This window comes from Tamandua tetradactyla, chromosome 2, assembly GCF_023851605.1.
Source record: "Tamandua tetradactyla isolate mTamTet1 chromosome 2, mTamTet1.pri, whole genome shotgun sequence".
Lineage (NCBI taxonomy): Eukaryota > Metazoa > Chordata > Mammalia > Pilosa > Myrmecophagidae > Tamandua > Tamandua tetradactyla.
The window spans coordinates 197,424,611-197,447,520 of record NC_135328.1 but is presented as its reverse complement, the minus strand read 5'-3'; the positions used below and the strand labels follow the sequence as shown (position 1 = coordinate 197,447,520).

The following is a 22,910-nucleotide window of genomic DNA, read 5'->3' as shown; positions in this document are numbered from 1 at the left end:
ATTGATGCGGAACGAAGTTCATCTTATCTTTGAACAACTTTTATTTATTATGTGCTAGATATCCCAGAGATAACAGAAGAGAGTTGTCAGGGAGCTTTATGTTCATAGTAAGTAACAGTAGAAAGTGTTTTCTGAAGGTATACACAGGGTGCCAGTTTGGTAGCTTGATGGAGGTTGCCTAACCCAGCCTGAGTTGTGGGTGGGTTGGTCATTGAAGAATCCTGGAAGAAATTGATCTCTTGAGTGGAGTCTTGCAGGATGTATAGAAGATAGCCAGAGGTGTTTTGGAACTTTGGTACAAAAAGGCCCAAATCTGTGATGCTGTATAGATGATAACTTGAAATAAGAAGTCTGATACAGTTCAAGAACAAGTCTAATTTTGTTCTTCATGGAATGAATTTCCCCCAAAAGGAGCTTGGGGAGTCATTGAGGGGGGGGAGTTGAATGAAATATTTAAGTTATTGGTTTGATAAGTAAGGAATCTGAGACAAGTACACAGATTTAGGAAGGGGGAAAAATGTACTAGAGTTTAAAAGGACAAGGAGTAAGATGTAATCTGAGACAGAATGGAGGAGCTCCTTGGCATAACCTTTTGTATAGAAGACGATGATAAGCTTGCGGTAGTAGAGGTGAACTAGTAAAATGGTGATAACGAAGGTATTTTTATTGAATAGATATATATTCCCATAATGTAAGTATTTCATAGATGTTATCATAAACCACAGATGTTATTTTCTCATTGTAATGTAACTTTGTGAAGAGTGGAATGTTAAGACTATTTGAAAGGGGTATATGGTAGCTGTTTTCGAATGCTTCTAAAACTGGTGATTTTATTGTCCATGCCAAAAGACAGCACTGAACCAGTGGATAGAGTTTATAGGAAAGAAGATAGCTGTAAATGAAAAGGGAGAACTTTCTAATTGGAGCTAGCTAAATATGGAGTTCTTAGTTACAGAAGGGTTTCAAGTAGAGACTAAAAGAAAATTTATTAGGTGTGTTGTAGAGGACATTCATACAGGGGGTAATTTATTCTTATTCTAGATCAGAAATTACAATAATTGAGCATGTTAGCTGGCACAAGATAACACCTGAGGTCTTGCAGAGAAATTGACAGTACTAAACAGTGAACAGGTCTTTTTAGGAAGGTCATTGTTTCTGTTCTGCACTTCTTATCTAAATACTTATTACATTTAAGAAGGAAAGACTTGAGGTCAGAAAGGGCATGGGTGACAGAATTGGTAGAATCCCAGTGAATCATGGGGCCGATTAGGTATGTTATTATTTTTTCTAATATTAGTGAAAACAATTTATCTATGTTATACAAAGGACTTGATTATTTAAAGGACCTTAGAAGTGGTTATTGTAAAGAAATGTTTCCGTAATTCTTTTTTATTTGGGTTTTCCAGGTTGGTCTAAGAGCATTTTCTCTTTATAAGGAGGTTGTGGGTTTTTTCCCTTTATAGTCATTTTTTTTTCTTCCTAATTCTTTAATTTGGGCATTGAGTCACTTGTGAGAAATGATTGAAGTAATGACTTTAGCTCAATTTTCAACTTAAAAAAAAATTCAAGTTTTAGAGATACTAAAGTTGGAGAGGAGGAAAACACATTAGCCAAAAAATACTGTTCTTGTTAAATCCTTATAAAGTAAGTATAATGGTAGGGTTTGGTTCACTCTCATTTAGCATTTCCCCATTCCACCACTGTTTGAAATTGCCTCTTCAGAGCTAATGAGTGGGCATCCTCTTTTAATCAGGTTGGCAAACCTGAACTTCTTTTGGTAATAAGGTCACCTGTGTCTACTTCTGTCTTGCAGTTAAATTTACTTGTCTCTGCCAAAAGGATAGAGGACATTTTTTCGATGTATTAGTCATTACTTCATTGTTTTGTGTATAAAGTGGCTCTTCTGGCAGCCTTTTTAAGGAGGGCTAGAAAATAATTAGATGACACTGAAATTGGATCTCTTTGACCCATGTCCCTTGTATCCATCCATCTTTCAGCAAATGTTTGTGTTAATTGTAGAAGCGGAACAAATAAATATGGCACCCTTTTCACCTTAAGAGCAGTGTTGTTAGGAAGGCAACAAAATGGGTAAGAATATTTAATAAGAGCTGTGATAGAAGAAGGAGAAATTTTTTTGCATTCTAGAAATTGGTGATAACTTTGGGGAAATTAAGGAGGGCTTCATGGAGAAGATAACCTTTGAATGAGGTCAAAGAGAATAGTACGCTCTCAAATGATAGCTCATCTAGCACATACTGCATATAAAAATTTTAGCTTTTCCATCTAATATGTTATTTTTACATTCCAGTTGAGAAAGCAGTCTCAGAGATTATTCCAAGTGTCGTAACTATTAAGTGGTGGCATTGGTATTTGAACAAGTCTCTCAAATGATATGCTGGAGCTGGCTACTTATGAGCAGAAGAATGTTTAGCTTTCAAGAATTTTTGCAAGCTGTTAAACATAGTCATTATTAAATGCATACATTTACAATTAAATACATTGTATTAAATATAAATACCTTATTAAAATTAAATTATGATAAAAATACATTTAGGGGTGGGCCATGGTGGCTCAGCAGGCAAGAGTGCTTGCCTGCCATGCCAGAGGACCCGGGTTTGATTTCTGGTGCCTGCCCATGCAAAAAAAAAAAAAATACAGCTAGGTTAAGTTACAATAAAATACCACTACATTAAAAGGAAGTGCATATTCAAACTCATCACTCAAGATTATTTACATATACTTTATTAGTGTATAGTATTGGCTACTGCACGTCTCTTGAACTTTATTCAGTAATATTACATTGGTAGTTTGAGATCAGCCATGTTATTTACACCATGGAAATTGGCAAGATGCTATATACAAATCAAGGCTTGATTTGTTTTGCTGATTGTCAAAATTTAAAGTTATGAAGAAAATATTTGTGCAATTAAACTGAAAAGTGTGTTACTTCCAAAGCTTTTACATTTTGGAAATAACCTTAGTGTTTGGAAATTATCTGACTTAGCAAAAAAGTTGCTTGGGTGTTTGATGAGCAAGTTAAAGCTATGAAATGTCTTCACTTTCATCTTACTCCTTAATGCAAATGAAATTATCATATTTGTGTTGAAACTATACTCAGAGCCACTGAGTATGTATAACTCTAAAGCCTGTGGACACTGTGGGATTGAAATATGGAGTTTGCCAGATAGAGAAGTGAGAAGACGTGCATTCTAAGGATAGGAGACATGTTCAAACACCTGGTCTTGTGAAGGCTTATGGTATGTTGTCAGAATGATGAAAAGTTTAAGGTGATATAGAATGGTAAGTGATGAAGCTGGAGAGGTTGGTTGGGCCCAGGATATGAAGAATTTCACATTTTATCATATACTTTTGTGTTTAGTATGGAGACCTGGAGAGGTAAGGGAGTGACAGTACAAGAGGATGGGAAAAATAAAACACTGGACACTGATGATTGAGTACCATACTAGGAACTTTCATAGTCTTTAATCTTCACAATTGTGTAAGGTAATTACCCATATATATAAAAAGGGAAATGGAGACTTAGGTTAATAGATAGGTGAAACCATCTGTTAAGTGAAGAGAGGTAGGTATATGGCTCAGAGAACAAATGAGAAGCTTTTACAGGAGTGTGGGAGAAAAAGGCAGTGAGGCCCTGAAGCAAGACAGTGGGAATGGGAAAGTTGGATTTGAAGGATATGGCAGAGAGATTTACTACCCTGTTTATTTAAAAAAAAAAATTAGAAAATATGGAAGGAACAGCAGGTTAGGGTCTGGAGATTTGGAGATGAGTTGGCTTTGGGAAATAACCTTTGGGGTACCCACAGGGCAGTAAGTGATGAAAGTAGGTAGAGAAGGGACTTGGAGCTCAGAAGAGAGATCAAGTTGATGGAAGTTTGGGAGTTTCCAGTCTTCTGTGTAGGTAAAGGCATAGAAAAGTTGTAAGGTTATTCAGAAATACTGATAATAAAATTAATGGCTTACAGTTGAATGCTCTGTACGGTGTCTAGCCTACAACTCTCTGTTCTGTAACCTTTGCATAATTTTATATATTTTCATATCCTTGCTGAGAGTAGGTGCAATTATCTTAGACTTACAGATCGAGATACTGAGACACAGAAAAGAGTAAATAACTTTGCAAAGGCACATAAGCTATTAGAAGACAACTGGTGCTCTGACTCCCCATTGTGGCTCCATAGCCAACCCTTATGGGGTAAGAGAAGAGGACCAAAGAAGGAACCCTAAGAAATACCAAAATGTAAAGTATGGATTGAAGAGGGAGGAAGTGAAAGAGATTAAGAGGGAATAGTCTTTCCTTTAGAAAGAGAACAAGGAGTGGCTGTATCTTGAAGTTATAGTCAACCTAGTAAGTCTACAGAGGGGAAAGGATGACTGAAATTGCCATCTGATTTCTTTTGAATAAGAGCAACATGAGATTGCTTTGCTGTTAAGGGCTTAAAGATTTTGATCTCCATACAGATCTGTATGATTCAACAGACTTTGCATTTGTTCTTTCTATACCCTTCCAACTCCTCCCACGCCCCCAAAGTCTCAGTGTCTTTCAAGCTGTCTGTCTAAGCCTTAAAGAGATTTATTGAGGTAAGAGTAACTTTGGTTTAGTTAGTATGGGCTGTTTTGGTAAATTAGGCCATATAAAAATGTCTGAAATACAATTGGTCATTAAAAATGACACTATTCTGCTTTTGCTATGGCTAGATTGATCCACAGGGAACTTCCTTTTTCCCCCAAATTTAAGCATTCATTGGGATAAGGGATAATTAGCAATGCTAGAATCACTTAGTAGGTACTATGAATAGTTTAAAAACTACTCAGATATGAACCATTCTGTTTACCTGCAGAAGTAAAGATTAGTCCCATAGCAGTTTTCAAACTTTGGTGGCAGTGGAATTATTTTGTTCCCCAAAAAAAACCTCGTGCACAATCCAGTGAATGGTAGTAATATATTCAGCCTCCTTTTCCCCTGTGAAATACCAAAAACATCTTGCCTGTGAAGCGTAATTTGAAATCCAAGGGTGACCTGAATGTTTTAAGGTGAGGAGATGGCATATGGAAGTTGGAGTGGAAGGAAAATTTGTTTGGAAATTGGAGAATTGTGAGAATTATGCCAGTTCAGTTCTTCTGAGGTGTTGGAATATTTGGCCTGGGGTTGGAGTAGGGAAGACATCTCCCAGTAGGGAAATGGAGAGGAGTATGTGTGCTATTACAGCATTGGCTTTGACTGCTGTAGTTAAAGGGGAACAGTATGACAAAACACTCTCCCCTGTAACTGTTCTGGAGTTTCATGTAGAGGAGGAAAAACTCTAACCGTGAATTAGGGAAACAATTGTGACCTTTGCCAATGATTTCTACAATCTGCAAAGAAGCAAGGAGAGACTCTTGGGTGTGGCAGCTCAGGTCCTCCTTTCTGCCTTTCTTCTGCACAGAAACGGGTAACTCAGCCTTCTAACATAATGTTGCCATCTCTTTTGGATCAAATTCTTCTAACTAGACCAGTAAATGCTGTGCTAGTGCTTTTAATCACTTACTAAATAAACAATTCCTAGTTGAATTGGTTTAATAAAGTGCTATTTTACAGTAAGTAAAATTACCAAATTTAGAAAAAAAATAATGTCAAGACCAGTTAGATCTAGAATTATCAGGAAGTTTTCATGGAAGGCTGGATTTGAGCTGGATCCAAATTGATAGGTAGGAAAAGGTAGTGGAAAGATGAAGAAAATAGATAAATACCCGGTTTGAGCTAATGTTTATAGAGACGAAGGACAAGCAGTTATTCTTCTAACTTACTTGCTTTCTTATTATTGTGAAAGTATAGAAAATGAAAAAGAAAATTATCCATAATCCCTCTCTACTTTGACACATCTCATTATTTTGGCATTTTCCCTTCTTATCTACCTTCACAAGTATTTATACAGTTATAATCGTAATCGTATATAGTATTTATTTTACTTTTTTTTTTAACCAAACAGTACAGGTATTTCCCCATTTTTAACCATTTGTTTGGATACCTACGTATTAGGCATTTTTCATATCTCATATCTGATCCCTTGCAGTGATCCTGTAAAATAGTTAAGATTATCTTCATTAAATACAGAACTGAGATTCTAGAAGAAATACCTTTTCAAGGACACTAGCTATGAGGTAGCAGAACTGAAATTTGAAACTCAGGTTTCTTTTGCTCCAAAGTCTTTTTGTTCTTTGATACTATGTTAGATCTTCAGATTTATCATTGAAGATAGCTGATGACATGAGCATATAAGGAGAATGATTAGATGAAATTTAAATCCCTTACTCAGCTGCAGTTTTTCCTCACAACAGGCATCCTTGGTGCAAAGTGGATCAGCTTTACCTAACCATGTCCATCTTTTACTGAAGGTTCTGAAAGTTGCTGTTAATGACAGGCAGCAGGAATAAAGAGGAAAATAAGAGAAAGATTCTAGATAATGTATATTGGAAGGTTTTTATAAAATTGAATAGGAAGGTTTTACCCTACTGTCATTTTACACATAAACTGCAAGGTTACCTCAATTTTGGTGGCAAACTTAGAACTTAGAATTATATAAGTTCTTGGATAATTCATAGTCACTTATGGGTTTTTGTCCAGGTTCACCCTGTTTCTCCATAACCCCTCCCCCCCTTTGCAAGCCATGAACCCTGAGTTTAAACTCCAGCAACTGTAACTGTTGATTTAAGATAACTTTTTTTGGTGTGTGTATCAATTGATTTTTTTAATGCACTTTCATTGAGATACATTAACATGTGTTACAGTCTATCTGAAGTGTATAGTCATCACACAGTTGAGCATGCATCTCCATGGATTTACTCCAAAAAAAGAAAAAAGAACACCCTAATCATCTACCCCTAGTATTGGTGTGGTATATTTGTTACTGTTGGTGAAAGGCTATTACTGTTAACTATAGTCCATAGTTTACAATAAGTACATTTTTTCCCATATAGCCCTCTATTAAGTCCTTGTAATAGTGTCATACTGTTCTAGTTCATGAAAGAACTACTTTATATTTGTTCAGTTAATCATAGTCATTATCCACCACAAGATTCACTGTTATACATTCCCATATTTTAAACTTCCTTTTGATAACATTCATGACTCTAAACTTCCCCTTTCTACTACCTTCACCCACAATTCAGCCCTGTTAATTATTCTCTCAATAATGTGCTACTGTCACTTCTATCCATTTCCAAATGTTTGACCTAGTTAAAAGTTATGCACATATTAAGCCCTGCTCCCCATTCGCTAACCTCATTCTATCTCCTGGTAACCTATATTTTATGGCTATAAGTTTACATATTATAATTAGTTTATATTTGTGAGATCATACAATATTCTTTTGTGTCTGACTTATTTTACTGAACAAAATATTCTCAATGTGCACTCATGTTGCATACTTCAGGACTTCATACCTTCTTACTGCTGACTAATAGATGTATATATCACATTTTGTTTATCCATTCATCTATTGATGGACACTTAGTTGTTTCCATCATTTGGTAATTGTGCACAATGCTGCTATGAACATATATGTGCAGATGTAAGATAGGTTTTTTTTCTTTGTTGGTCTTTGCGTGGGCAGGCAGGAGCAATTGAACCTGGGTCTCTGGCATGGCAGGCGAGAACTCTGCCACTGTGCCACCATCATCTGCCCTGTAAGACAGCTTTTGAATCTCCTGGGAAATGTTTTTTTTTTTTCCTTTTTTTAAAAATACAGATATGTAGGCTTTACCCCAGATTTTTTAATTTAGAAGAATTTATGTATTTGTCAGGTTTAGAAATGAAAAGTTTCTCATGCATAAATTATCCTTTGAGAATACTTTGCGAATTTTTGTCTTTTTCTCACCTGCTGATATCTTTGGGGATGAGGCCTGGAAGCCTGTATTTTATCATCTTTATAGGCGGGTTCCCCCCCCCCCCATTTTTTGTTGTTGTTGTTTGGTTTTTGGGTGCATGGTCCAGGAATCGAACCTGTGTCTCCTGCATGAAAGGTGAGCATTCTACCACTGAACCACCCATGCACCCAGGTTCCTTGTTTTTTGAAATTTGAAAACTCCTGGATTGTCTGTGTCATGAGTTGATGTCTCAAATCCTCCTGTCCCTGCTTTCCACCCTGCTTTGTTTCTCACCTCAGAGTCCTCAAACTTCTTTTCCCTGCAGGTTTGATTTTAAAGTTTCTTCCGTTGTACTATAGTCTTTTTCCATCCCTCTGGACAAAGACAGAAAGTGTAGCCTTCGTCTCTTTTCCTGCTAGTCTCAAGTCTTTCATCATCAGAAACAATGTTAGAATTCACGTGTGTCTGATAAACCTGGCTGTACCATTCATTACTGTGGCCTGCTCCTATTTAAATTGCTAAGAATTCAGTCCAACTGAATGTCCATTCTGTATTTAGATAAAATTCAAGAAAGGATGATAAGATAGAAGATGTTTTAGGTTGGAAAAATATTTTGCTCACCTGTAGAAGACAAATATTAATTATATATGAATCAGTCTTTTTAACGTTAGACTCATTCAGTTCTTATTATACACAGAATTGGAGACTGTAACGATTGAAAGTGATTTTAGTATAATACCACATTTTTTTCCTATTAGCATCTAGGCTTTCTGTATTTTCAGCCAGGGGTGCTGAACTTCTGTGTTCTTATCTAACAATGGCTACGAGGGCATAGAAAAAATTGAGAGCTGTGTAAATACGTTTAATTTTGGGAGTGGATAAACACATCAGATTTTAAAGTTAATCAGAAAATTATTTCCAGCAGTATGAATATGCCCCAGTTGTGTTTTATGGCCTAGTTAAAAGTATAGGGGACATGTGATAACATGGATGACTTTGAAGACTTCATGTTGAGTGTGATATAAACCAGGCACAAAAGCATAAATATTGTATGATCTCACCAATATACTTTGTGAATATATTAACACCACTGAATTAGATATCTTAAAATTTAAAAGAGATACTGACAACTGAATGCAATCCATGATCCTGTACTGGAACTTAAAATGCAGAAGAAAATAGTCCAAAAGGACATATTAGGATGTAATGAAAAAACTGGAATGTAGACTGTAAACTTTATATTAATGTTAAATTGCTTGAACTTGATAACTGTACATTAAGTGGTTACATAAGTAGATATCATTGTTTACATAGAAGTGTTATGTGTGTTTAAGGAGCGTGATGTATGAAACCTATTCTCGAATTTAGAAAATAGATAACTAGATAGAAGATGGATAGGTAGAATGATATACCAAAATATTGAAGGGTGGATCTGGGTATCTGGTTGGAGGGTGTATTTGAATTCTCTGTGGATTTTGTATTTTTGCAACTGTCCTTTAAATTTGAAATCATTTCAGAGTAAAAGAAGAGGGGAAAGAATGGTAGGAGGAATGAAAAAAGAGTGTTAAGCTAGAGGAAAACCAAGTAGGCAAAAGTTTATTATATATGTCATATGGAGAGAATTTGTATGTGCATACATTAAATATAATTGCCACCTAGAGAGCAGATCTTGTATTTTATAATCATAGATTTTAAAGTGGGGTAAGGTAGAGTGAGTGGGGTTTGGTGCTTTAAGGTGTGGATTGGATGTTACTTCCTGTTATTTAGTCCACACATTAGGGCTAGGAACCTGTTCCTCTGATTTATACTTACAGTTACTATCCTCAAATTTATCTTAATTTCTTATGACTGTTTAATATATTCATTATTCTTTTTGAGCTTGTGGACTCAGGAATGAATGTCCTTGAGAAGTTTTGGAACAGGGAGATGAAGTCAGGAAAATCTTACCCTACTGTTTTTCTCTCCTCTTTGCTTGCTTGTCACCATCACCAAGCAAATATTAAAGCTTGATACTCAAACTTTAGGAATACCTCTGCTTTCCTTATAGTGTTCTGGCTCTTTTCTGATGATCTGGGAGTTTGTAATTAGTTTGTTTTTTTGAGCTTAAGTATCTCATGTTTACCTCTTTACATTTGTGGACAGCCTATCATGGCAGGGGCTTAAACTGGGCTGGCTGCTTATTTTACTGTGGCAATTCCCAAGCTGCTTTGCACACAGATCTGAGAGCACTAGGTAAAAAAAAGGATGGCAGGCAGGCCCCACATTAACAACACTATGGGGAAACCAGCTTACCACATCACCTCTCTTGCTATGATGAGCAAGTAGCATCTTCATGTATAGAGGCTGGTGTGTCCAGCAAGACACCACTATATGTTGTGCTTACGGTGTTTCTGGCTGAAACTTGGACCAATTAGAGTTGGCTTGTGTGTGCTCTTCCCTGTCCTTTTCCCTTTCTCCTATTTTTTCCTCCCTTGATTAAAAATAAGGGAGAAATTAAATATGAATGACCAGGGTAAGACTGATTAGAAATGTTAATAACTATAATTGACCTACTAGTGAAGCCCTTTGACCATAAATTGTCAAAATATTTCACAGTTCCAGTGGTAATAGGGAAGTAGTCAGAACTTGCTGTTGGAGATGTTTCTTGTAAAAACTAATCTAAAAGGCATTAATGTTAACTGGTTAAAAATAATACTCCTTATGTTAGAATCTTCTCTACATCATCTTTTCTCATTCTTGGAGATGATTGTAAAAGCTACCTAGCAGACTATTTAATTTTGTTAAAATATCCTCATATAATAACTTTTAGTGTAAGTCTGAAAATATTTCAGTTTGTTTTTAATTATTAAACATTAGCTTGTAATGGAGCCATTTTTTTTGGCAGAAGAATTCAGTGGAAATTGCAATTGAGCTGTTTCTTTTATTCAAAGTAATTAACATTTTTATAATTATTCACGTTAGAGATTTCAAGAATAAGAACTCCTATGTACTCTTCACCCAGAATTCCCAGTGCTACATTTTGCCACATTTGATTTATTAATCTTTGTGTGTGATCTTTTTTCCGTTAGAGAGTAAATTCTAGGTGTCATGCTCCATTCTTCTGAATATTTCAGTGTGTAATTCCTAGGGAACAAGGGTATGCACTTATTACAGCATATCCTTAATTAATCAGAAATTTGAACGTTAACAGTATTGTTATCTAATTTACATATCTTACTCAGGTTTTACCAGTTGTCTCAATGTTCTTGATAGTAATTCTTTTTTTTTTCCTGGCTCAGGTTCCAATCCAGAATCATACATTAATTGCATTTTATCTTCATGTTTCTTTGGTCACTTTTAACCTGCAGCAGTTTGTCTCTCCTCCTCCTTCTCTTTCTTTTCCTTCTCCCTCTCTTTCCCCTTCTCCTCTCCCTCCCCCCTCTCCCTCTCATTCTCTCTCTCTCTCTCTCTCTCTCTCTCTCTCTCTCTCTCTCTCACACACACACACACACACACACACACACACACACACACGCACTTGTTTTATTGCATTGACTTTTTGAAGAATATATGCCATTTATTTCTGTAAATGTCCTTTAGTTTGGATTTGTCTAAGGTTTCCTCATTATGTACATTCAGGTTCTGCTACTCTGGTGGAATACTACAGGAGAGATTTAACTGTGTATCATATTGGGAGGTTCAGGATGTCTGTTTATGCCATAATGTTAACTTTGGTCTTTTTTTTTTAAGGTGTTGTCCAGCAGGCTCTCCATTATAATTTGTGGGGAAATAGTTTGAGAGTATAAATATCCTGTTTCTTACTGAACTTTTCATCCTCTACTTTTTTTTAGCACCATTGATAATTCTTGCTTTACTAAGGTATTTCTATAATAGTTAATTACTTATCAATTATAAGTAATTATAATTGTGTGTGGTTATATAATAGTGTTAAAATTATTGCAGATGTGGCCAGTGGAGGGAGGGTCTTTTAAGCAGGATTCTACTGATTACTCTGTTTCCACCCTATACTTTTTTTAAAAATTGAAGATAATGTAAAAAAAAAAATCTTGAAAGCAGGGTACATAGGTAGTTCAGTGGTAGGAATGCCTGTCTTCTATGTGGAAGACCTGAATTTGATTCCCAGCCCATGCACCCCCCCAAAAAAAAAAAAAAATTTTGTGAATCATTTAAAATTTTTTAAATGGTGTGAAATTCATTTATTTTACTTTAAAAAATATCATGTGAATGTTTAAGTATTCTTTTTTATTTTTTTAGTTTATTTTTATTTATGATACATAAACACATACAAACACATTCTTATCGTATGATCATTCCATTCTTGTTATGCAATCAATAACTCAAACTTTATCACATATTTGTATATTCATCATGATCATTTCTTAGAACATCTGTATCAATTCAGAAAAGACAATAAAAAGAAAACAAAAAGCAAATAAAGTTGAGAGAAAAAAAAAGAAAACAAAAAAATTCATACATACCATACCCCTTACCCCTCTCCTTCACTGATCACCAGCATTTCAGTCTACTAAATTTAACTTTTCTTCCCCCTATTATTTATTTATTTTTAATCCATATGTTTTACTTGTCTGTGATTAGGTAGACAAAAGCAATATCAGACACAAGTCTCCCACAACCACACAGTCACACTGCGACAGCTATATCATCATACAATTATCCTCAAGAAGCATGGCCACTGGAGCACAGCTCCACATTTTCAGGCAGTTACCTCCAGTCTCTCCATTACACCTTAACTAAACAGGTGGTATCTATTTAATGTGTAAGGATAACCTCTAGGATAACCTCTCAACTCTGTTTGAAATCTCTCAGCCACTGACTGAGAGATTCTTTGTGTCATTTCACTCTTCTCTCTTTTGGTTGAGAAGATTTTCTCAATCCCTTGATGGTGAGTTCCAGCTCATTCTAGGATTTCTGTCCCATGTTGCGAGGAAGGTCCATACCCCTGGGAGTCATGTCCCATGTCAAGAGTGGGAGGGCCGTGAGTTTGCTTGCTGTGTAGGCCAAGAGAGAGAGGCCACATCTGAGCAACAGAAGAGGTTCTCTTGGGGGTGACTCTTAGGCCTAATTTGAAGTAGGCTTAGCCTATTCTTTGCATGTTTAAGTGTTCTTAAACTCTCTGAGCAGAATGTTATCTTTATTTGTAAATAGGTAAATATTTATTTTTTGTGTACATATCAAAACTGCATTTGGAAGTAAGGGCAATTTACTTAGGTTGCTGAATTATATCTATTGCTTTCTTGTAGATCAGGGGATTAAAGCAGCCAATGCTATTTGTTTATATTTAATTTTTAAAAAACTTTTATTGTATAGTATAACATATACAAAGCAAAGAAATAAAAAAGCAATAGTTTTCAAAGCATGTTTCAACAAGTAGTTACAGGACGGATCCCAGAGTTTGTCATGGGCTACCATACGATCCTCTCAGATTTTTCTTTCTGGCTGATCCAGAATATAGTAGGCTAGAAGGCTTAGATATTTTTTTATCATCACAGTCGACTTTTTTCTTTCTTTTTTGTGAAAAATAATGTATATACAAAAAAGCCATAAGTTTCAAAGCACAGCACCACAATTAGTTGTAGAACATATATCAGAGTTTGGCTTGGGTTACAATTCCACAATTTTTGGTATTTGCTTCTAGCTGCTTTAAGATACTGGAGACTAACAGAGATAATCAGTTTAATGATACAGCATTCATATTCATATCATTTGTTAAATCCTTTCTTCTCTGTATAACCCCACATCACCTTTGATCTTTCCATCCCTCTCTTTAGGGGTGTTTGGGCTAAGGCCATTCTAACTTTTTCATGTTGGAAGGGTCTGTCACTAATATGAGGTAGGGAGATGGAGCTATCTGATGTTCTGGAGAGCCTGGGCCCTCTAGGTTTCAGATCTTATCTGGTCCAGGGACCCATCTGGAGATGGTAGGATTCTCGAAAGTTACTCTAGTGCATGGAACTCTTGTGAAATCTTATATGTTGCCATAGCTGTTCTTTAGGATTGGCTGAAATGGTCCTGGTTGGGTGTTGGCAGGTTATGATGGGTAGCAAGGTCTAACTGAAGGTTGCATACAAGCAACCTCCAGAGTAGCCTCTCTCTGTACTGATACTTTATTAATTACACTTCTTTCCCCCCTTTTGGTCAGGATGGAATTGTTGGTCTCATGGTTCCAGGACCAGATTGATCCCTGGGAGTCATCTCCCATGTTGCCAGGAAGGCTGTCACCTCTGGATGTCATGTCACACGTAGGCGGAAGGGCAGTGATTTCACGTGCAGAGCTGGGCTTAGTTAGAGTGAGGACATATCTGAGCAACAACAGAGGTCCTCCAGAAGTAACTCTCAGGCATACCTATAGGTAGTCTAAGCTTCTCTGCTACCTGCATAAACTTTACAAGAGTAAGTCTCAGGATTAGGGGCATGGCCTATTGATTTGGGTGTCCTTAAGTTTGGCACGGTATCAGGAGATTCCATTGTGGTAAGGTTTAATAGTTCCATATTCTTTGTTTTCTCCCTCAAGGGACTTTGCCAATACTTTTTGATTATCTGCTTAATATACCCTGGGTGTATCCAGGCATTACAGTAATCTATACAGGATTAGAGGACCTCTTTCTTATTCTGTGCTCCCTGTGTTTCACTTGTTCAAATAGGCTATACAGATAGGTTGAGTTAGATTATGTGCTACAGAAAATTTCAGTTCTAGACCAAATAAACCTTTCTTCCTTTGGTCTTAAAGAGTACCTCTGCTGTTGCTGCGGTAATGCTGATGTTTTTCTTTTGAACATAGTCCATGGCATGCGATAGCAGTTTTCCTCCTATACCCTGGATTAAACACTCTTTGCACATGAATCACATCTTTGAAGTAATTCTTGCAAGACTAATTTATATTTCTAGTGTTAATCAGTGGTACATTGTAGGTCTGTACAACCCGTTTCAATCTTGTTCATTTTCAATATGGTAATACTACTTATAGACCCACTAGAGAGCCACCTTCACTTCTGTCTATTCCCTTACATTGGAGTTCAACCTTGTGTGTAATTTTGATGGAATCTGACTTACCTGTTTTTTCTTTTGTTGCTCTTGCTTTTGGTGTCATATCTAAGAATCCATTACCAAATTCAAGGTCATGAAGCTTTTTCCCTGTTTTCTTTTAAGAATTTTATGGTTTCATCTTATATTTAAAAATGTCCTCGATCTGTTTTGAATTAATTTTTGTATATGGTGTGAGGGAGCAGTGTATATAATTTGCTTCATGTTTAAGAAATGAAACAGTATAGGATGCTGTTTTGAATTTATGACTAAATTTTTAAAATGCTGTTATTTAATGCTGATATAAATTTAATTATGTGTGCTTTTAGGAAAAAGAAGGATTTGGCATAGGAGTAATCTGGAGTTCAGATTTTCTAACCTAGCAAAACAAAATTTGGGGCAAATAAGCTTATTGTACTTCTAGGGTTATGTTACATTAACATAATAGGCAGCTTTTCATTTTTAAAGAGTCGTAATGTAATTAGGACCACTGAATTGTTGGCCTTGAGTGTTGTTAACTACTCGAATGGTTAAGTGGAAAATTTGGTTAACATGTTACCACAAAATTTAAAAGCATAAATGAGCTTTAGTCTACAAAACTAAACTCAAAAGTTAGTTGTAGAGGGGTAAGTTGAAAACCTGCTCTTTGCTTTCTTGTAGCTTTTTATCTGGTTGGGTCTAATCTCACATGAAGCAAGACAGAATCCAATTTATTTTTCAGATATGATTGCTCAGAATTAGGAAGAGGATGCTGGTTTCAGGGGTTAAAGGTCTTAAAGAAAAAGGAAGGGGTTTTGAGCTGTACCTTGAAGAACAGAAGGGAAAGAGGCAGACAGACATCTTGGTGTAAAGAATAATAAATAGTATAGGAATAAGATTTAACCAATAAACACCATGAAGAGTCAAGATTTCCTGAAGCCCAAGTCAGTAATATAAAAGAAATTGAAAAAATGGTATCTATCCTTATGAAAGACAAAATCAGGTAGATGAGTTTAAAAGTGATATGAGAGAGATGGTGTTGTTTAAAGTTTGACTAGATTGAAACTGTTAATAGCGATCATTATTTGATTAACTCAGTGTTTTTTTTAAATGGTTAAGTTTCCTATTATAAACAGAATATTCATTATTGAAAATTTTTTCAATTTTATGAGCATAAGTTTTTTTAATTTTTATTGATAAAACCAAAAAACATATAAACATGAACATTCCTTTTTTCATCACATAGTTGTACATTCATCATCATGATCATTTCTTAGAACATTTGCATCAATTCAGAAAAAGAAATAAAATGATAATAGAGAAAAAAAAGACTATACATACCATACCCCTTACCCCTCGCTTTCATTTACCACTAGCATTTCAAACGAATTTATTTTAACATTTGTTCCCCCTATTATTTATTTTTATTCCATATGTTCTACTCTTCTGTTGATATAGTAGCTAAAAGGAGCATCAGACACAAGGTTTTCACATTCACAGAGTCTCATTGTGAAAGAAAGCTGATGATGTTCAGTCATCATCAAGAAACATGGCTACTGGAACACAGCTCTATATTTTCAGGCAGTTCCCTCCAGCCTCTCTACTACATCTTGAACAACAAGGTGATATCTACTTAATGCATAAGAATAACCTCCAGGATAACCTCTCGACTCTGTTTGGAATCTCTCAGCCATTGACACTTTGTCTCATTTCATGTCTCATTTCACTCTTCCCCCTTTGGTCGAAAAGGTTTTCTCAATCCCTTGATGTTAATTCTCAGCTCATTCTAGGGTTTTTCTCAGTCCCTTGATGCTGAGTCTCAGCTCATTCCAGGATCTCTGTTCCACGTTGCCAGGAAGGTCCACACCCCTGGGAGTCATGTCCCATGCAGAGAGCGAGGGGTGGTGAGACTGCTCGTTGTGTTGGCTGGAGAGAGAGGCCACATCTGAGCAACAAAAGAGGCTTTCTTGGGGGTGACTCTTAGGCCTAAATTTTAAGTAGACTTGACCTATCCTTTGTGGGGTTAAGTTTCATGTGAACAAACCCCAAGACTGGGGGCTCAGCCTATAGCTTTGGTTGTCCACACTGCTTGTGAGAATATCAAGAATTCAACTTGGAGAAGTTGAATTTCTCCCCGTTCTCACCATTCCCCGAAGGGGGCTTGCAAATACTTTTCCAGTCACTGATCAAATCATTCTGGGATTCATTGGGGCATCACTCTGGACAAACCAACAAAATCTCATGTGCCTGAGATTCCAAGTATTTATGACATTCAATCAAACTGTCTACATGAGTTATATTAGGAAATGCTCTAGTCAAAATATAAATTTTGTTAACAAATAAACATTTTTTGCTTTAGTCTCACATAAGGTGACCTTTTAAAGTATTAATTGTCATCTATTTTCAGCACCCTGCAATAATGACATTCCTTTGTTCTTCCTCATGCAAAAACATTTTTAAGATTTGTACATTGTACATTTCACTATTATTATATACTCTAGGCATTCCTAGATTATACCATCTCAATCTTTAACATCTATCTTTCTTTCTGATTTCATTTATGTCCCCAGCCCTCCTCCCTCTATCATTCTCCCATGCAGCTTCATTCAGTGTTTTAACATAATTATATTACAGTTAGGTAGTATTGTGCTGTTCATTTCTGAGTTCTGTATCCAGTCCTGTTGCACAGCCTGTATTCCTTCAGCTCCAATTACCCAATATCTTACCCTATTTCTATCTCCTGATGGTCTCTGTTACCAACAACATATTCTAAGTTTATTCACTAATGTCAGTTCATATAAGTGAGACCATATAATATCTGTCCTTTAATTTTTGGCTAGTCTCACTCAGCATAATGTTCTCAAGGTCCATCCATGTTGTTACATACTTCATAAGTTTATTCTGTCTTAAAGCTGCATAATATTCCATCGTGTGTATATACCACAGTTTGTTTAGCCACTCGTCTGTTGATGAACATTTTGGCTGTTTCCATCTCCTTGCAATTGTAAATAATGCTGCTATAACCATTGGTGTGCAAATGTCCATTTGTGTCTTTGCCCTTAAGTTCTCTGAGTAAATACCTAGGAATGGTATTGCTGGGTCATATGGCAATTCTATATTCAGCTTTTTGAGGAACCACCAAACTGCCTTCCACAGTGGTTGCACCATTTGACATTCCCACCAACAGTGAATAAATGTGCCTCTTACTCCACATCCTCTCCAGCACTTTTCATTTTCTGTTTTGTTGATAATGGCCGTTCTGGTGGGTGTGAGATGACATCTCATTGTGGTTTTGATTTGCCATTCTCTAATGGCCAGGGACGTTGAGCATCTCTTCATGTGCCTTTTGGTCATTTGTATTTCCTCTTCTGAGAAGTGTCTGTTCAAGTCTTTTTCTCATTTTGTAATTGAATTGGCTGTCTTTTTGTTGTTGAGTTGAACAATCTCTTTATAAATTCTGGATACTAGACCTTTATCTGATAACATCGTTTCCAAATATTGTCTCCCATTGTGTAGGCTGTCTTTTTACTTTCTTGATGAAGTTATTTGTGCACAAAAGTGTTTAATTTTGAGGAGCTCCCATTTATTTATTTATTTCTTCAGTACTCTTGCTTTAGGTGTAAGGTCCATAAAACCGCCTCCAATTATAAGATTTATAAGATATCTCCCTACATTTTCCTCTAACTGTTTTATGGTCTTAGACCTAATGTTTAGATCTTTGATCCATTTTGAGTTAACTTTTGTGTAGGGTATGAGATACGCGTCCTCTTTCATTCTTTTGCATGTGGATATCCAGTTCTCTAGGCACCATTTATTGAAGAGACTGTTCTGTCCCAAATGAGTTGGCTTGACTGCCTTATCAAAGATCAAATGTCCCTAGATGAGAGGGTCTATATCTGAGCACTCTATTTGATTCCATTGGTCAATATATCTATCTTTATGCCAGTACCGTGCTGTTTTGACCATTGTGGCTTCATAATATGCCTTAAAGTCAGGCAGCGTGAGACCTCCAGCTTCGTTTTTTTTTCTCAAGATAATTTAGCAATTCAGGGCACCCTGCTCTTCCAGATAAATTTGGTTATTGGTTTTTCTATTTCTGAAAAGTAAGTTGTTGGGATTTTGATTGGTATTGCGTTGAATCTGTAAATCAATTTAGGTAGAATTGACATCTTAACTATATTTAGTCTTCCAATCCATGAACACAGTATGCCTTTCCATCTGTTTAGGTCTTCTGTGATTTCTTTTAACAGTTTCTTGTAGTTTTCTTTGTATAGGTCTTTTGTCTCTTTAGTTAAATTTATTCCTAAGTATTTTATTCTTTTAGTTGCAATTGTAAATGGAATTCGTTTCTTGATTTCCCCCTCAGCTTGTTCATTACTAGTGTATAGAAATGCTACAGATTTTTGAATGTTGATCTTGTAACCTGCCACTTTGCTGTACTCGTTTATTAGCTCTAGTAGTTTTGCTGTGGATTTTTCAGGGTTTTGACGTATAGTATCATATCATCTGCAGACAGTGATAGTTTTACTTCTTCCTTTCCAATTTTGATGCCTTATATTTCTTTTTCTTGTCTAATTACTCTGGCTAGAACTTCAACACAATGTTGAATTACAGTGGTGATAGTGGACATCCTTGTCTTGTTCCTGATCTTAGGGGGACCTCCAGGATAATATTTAATTCTGTTTGGAATCTCTCAGCCATTGACACTTTATTTTGTTTCATTTCCCTCTACCACCTTTCGGTTGAGAAGGTTTTCTCAATCCCTTGGTGCTGAGTCCCAGCTCATTCTAGGATATCTTTTCCACATTGCCAGGAAGGTCCACACCCTGGGAGTCATGCCCCTCGTAGAGAGAGGGAGGGCAGTGAGTGTGCTTGTCAGGTTGCCTGAGAGAGGCCACATCACCTGCAGTAGGAGTTCTCTTGGGAGTGGCTCTTAGGCCTAGTTTTTTTTTTTTTATTATTTTTTTAACTTTTTAATTATATAATGCAATATAGATACAAAGCAAAGAAAGAAAAAAGCAATTTTCAAGGCACTTTTCAACAAGTAGTTATGGAATGGATCCCAGAGCTTGTTGTGGGCTACCATTCCATCATCTCAGATTTTTCCTTCTAGCTGCTCCAGAACACTGGAGGCTAGAAGGAGTATATATATTTTTTTATCATCACAATCAACTTTTTTTCCTTTGAAAAATAACATGCGTATCAAAAACAATAAATTCAAAGCATATAATAACAATTAGTTGTAGAACAGATTTCAGAGTTTGGTATGGGTTGCAGTTCCACAAGTTTAGGTTTTCACTTCTAGCTGCTTTAAGATACGGCAGACTAAAATAAATATAATGATTCAGCAATCATATTTATTAAGGCCTGCCTTCTCTGTATTACTCCACCATCACCTTTGATCTTCCTCACTTCTTAGGGGTATATGGGCTATGCCCAGTCTTAACTTTTTCAGGTTGGAAGGGGTTGTTGATAATATGGGATAGGGGGATTGAACTAGTTGATGTTCTGCAGAGCCTGGCCCTCTGCTTTTCAGGACTTATCTGGTCAAGGGACTCATCTGGAGGTTGTAGGTTTCTGTTAGGCCTAGTTTTAAGTAGGCTTAGCCTATCCTTTGTGGAGTTAAGTTTCATATGAAAAAACCCCAAGATTGGGAGCTCAGCCTATATTGCTTTGGTTGTCCCCACCACTTGTCAGGTTATCACGAATTCTTCAAATGGTGAAGTTGAATTTTCCGCCTTTCTCACCATTCATTTGCCCAAGGGGACTTTACAGAAGACTAACATTCTTAACATATGAACATTCCATTCTTGGTGTGCAATCAGGGGCTCACAATATCATTACATAGTTGTATGTTCATCACCGTGGTCATTTCTTAGAACATTTGCATCACTCCATAAAAAGAAAAAAAAAAGTCATACATACCATACCCCTTACCCACCCCCTCATCGACTACTAGTATCTCCCCTCCCCAATTTATTTTAATGTTTGTTCCCCCATTATTTATTTATTTTTAATCCATATTTTTTACTCATATGTCCCTAAAGTAAATAAAAGGAGCATCCAGAACAAGGTAGTCACTTTGCAAAAGCGCTATATCATTATACAATTATCTTAAAGCATTATTGAAACTTTTGAGATTGTTTAGGTTGGTCTGAGTCTAGTACTCTTAGATTTTGTTCTCAGGTAGTACTATTGTACTGCTTGCCACTTCAGGCTGTTGATGTATGCTTGAGTTACTTCCATTAGGTCCATTTTTGGGGGGATTGACAAGTGTTAGCCTAAACCGAGTATAATAGATAAACCTGCTCAGTCATGTAATGAATTGTTTAAAGTCAAAGAAAAATAATTTTGTATTTGGGATGTCTGAGAATTATTGTTTTGGTTTAAAGTATAAGAAGTAAAAGTCAGTTTTTATTTGTGGGAAATACTCTATCCAGCACAAATTATTAAGTTTCTGTTGAGTTACTTTATACAGTTGTAATTTTTAAGTATGTTCAGATAAGTTTTAACTAACTGTTTCAACTTTTTCCTTCTGTAGGAACGTCAAGGTCGTGGGAAATAAGAGGCAGTTCTACACAGACTGCAGCAGTGGTTGCATCTGCATATCCTAAAGGAAAAAATGACCTTCAAGAGAATTAGGACTTTTTTCTTAATTTCATTGACTTCAGAGACGATTGCAGACTTGCAGTTTAAGTATTGGAATTTCACAAAAGACATAGGACTTAACTGGAAAAAGAAAAAAAAAGAAAAAGAAAAAAACTAAACAAAAAATCCCTCTAGGTAGTTTAGGTGAAAATGTCCCCTTTATTTTGGCTTTGGTTGTGATTTCAGAGCATAATGTTTTGGGGTTTTTTGTTTTGTTTTGTTTTGTTTCGTTTTGTTTTGTTTTTTGTCTTTTTACTTGTTTTTCGGATTTTCAAGTCCGTAAGTGCATACAGTTTTCTCTGATTTTTAAACCCTTTCCTCCCCCCCATTTTGACATTTGCACTTGGAGAACACTTGAGTTGTGAAGGTTTTGGGCATCCACCCCAGAAAGTGGGAATTTAGTTTTCCCTTCCGAACTGGAAGAATGTTTTTATGAAGAATTTTTGTCTAGGAGAATTTAACAGTGTTACCCAAGGTTGTGTCTTTAAGGGTGGTTTATTTTCTCTGACCCTTTGTTACTCAAAGTAAAGACTGGGAGTCCTAAGAAATGTTCTGTTCTTGTACATTATACTGATTAAGTCAAGATTAATTTGATTTCAAAGCTAAGAACAGTGATAAAAACGCGTTTACAGAAATGCATTTTGGAAGAGAAAATATTGTAAAACGTGTAGTGAATGTTTCTTTGGTTTCTTGTTCAGTCAATGAGGAAGGGGCATTGCCTTTCTTTTTACCATTAATCACTTCTCAATAAACGTGAGATCCTGTTGAGCATCACTTCTAGTACCTTTTAATATTATTTGAGTCTTTTATGCTTTTATGAAAGAATTGGAGCATTACTGTGTAAGGAGTTTAAGAGGTGAGATGGCAACTATTTTTTAGAAAGTTCATTCTCAGAGGAAATCGTTCAGGCTTGCTTTTTAACCCAGGGCTGCATAATCATGACCTCTGCAAAGCAAGGTGGGCCAATATTCATTATGCTTTTTTCCTTGGATGCTTCCCAGAAAATGTAGAGCCACCACTGATTCATTCGTTCAACAAATATTTGGGTTATTACACATCAGGCATTATGCTAATCCCATAGGATCTGGTCCTATGTCTTGTGTGAAGTAGGGAATTTAGAACCAAGGATTTAAGTGTTATGTAAGATTGTTTAATTCTAAACATTTTTTTTTTGTATAAGAATTCCACTTGGATGCAGGTCTGTTCAAGAATAAGAAATCCCAGTGGGCTTGGGTCTTCTGCCTTACAACTATAACAATATTTGATTCACCCTTGTTCGTTCCTTAAGGTGTGGAGACTTTTCTGCCTTAAAGATTTTTATCTCTTTAAATGTCCTGCAATTAAGGATAGTTAGGAAAATGAGAAAATACCTATAATAAGAA

At 36.1% G+C, this 22,910-nt stretch overlaps 1 protein-coding gene across 1 annotated transcript in view; it reads left to right on the top strand.

The window, feature by feature from the left end:
• The window catches only part of YTHDF2 (YTH N6-methyladenosine RNA binding protein F2), a 33,680-nt gene extending 11,378 nt beyond the window's left edge, over positions 1-22,302 (top strand). The window contains exon 5 of the mRNA XM_077150576.1: positions 21,422-22,302. Within this exon, the coding sequence (XP_077006691.1) occupies positions 21,422-21,445 (24 nt within the window). The 3' untranslated portion in view covers positions 21,446-22,302. The remainder of the gene's footprint in view (positions 1-21,421) is intronic.
• Positions 22,303-22,910: the final 608 nt, after the last annotated feature.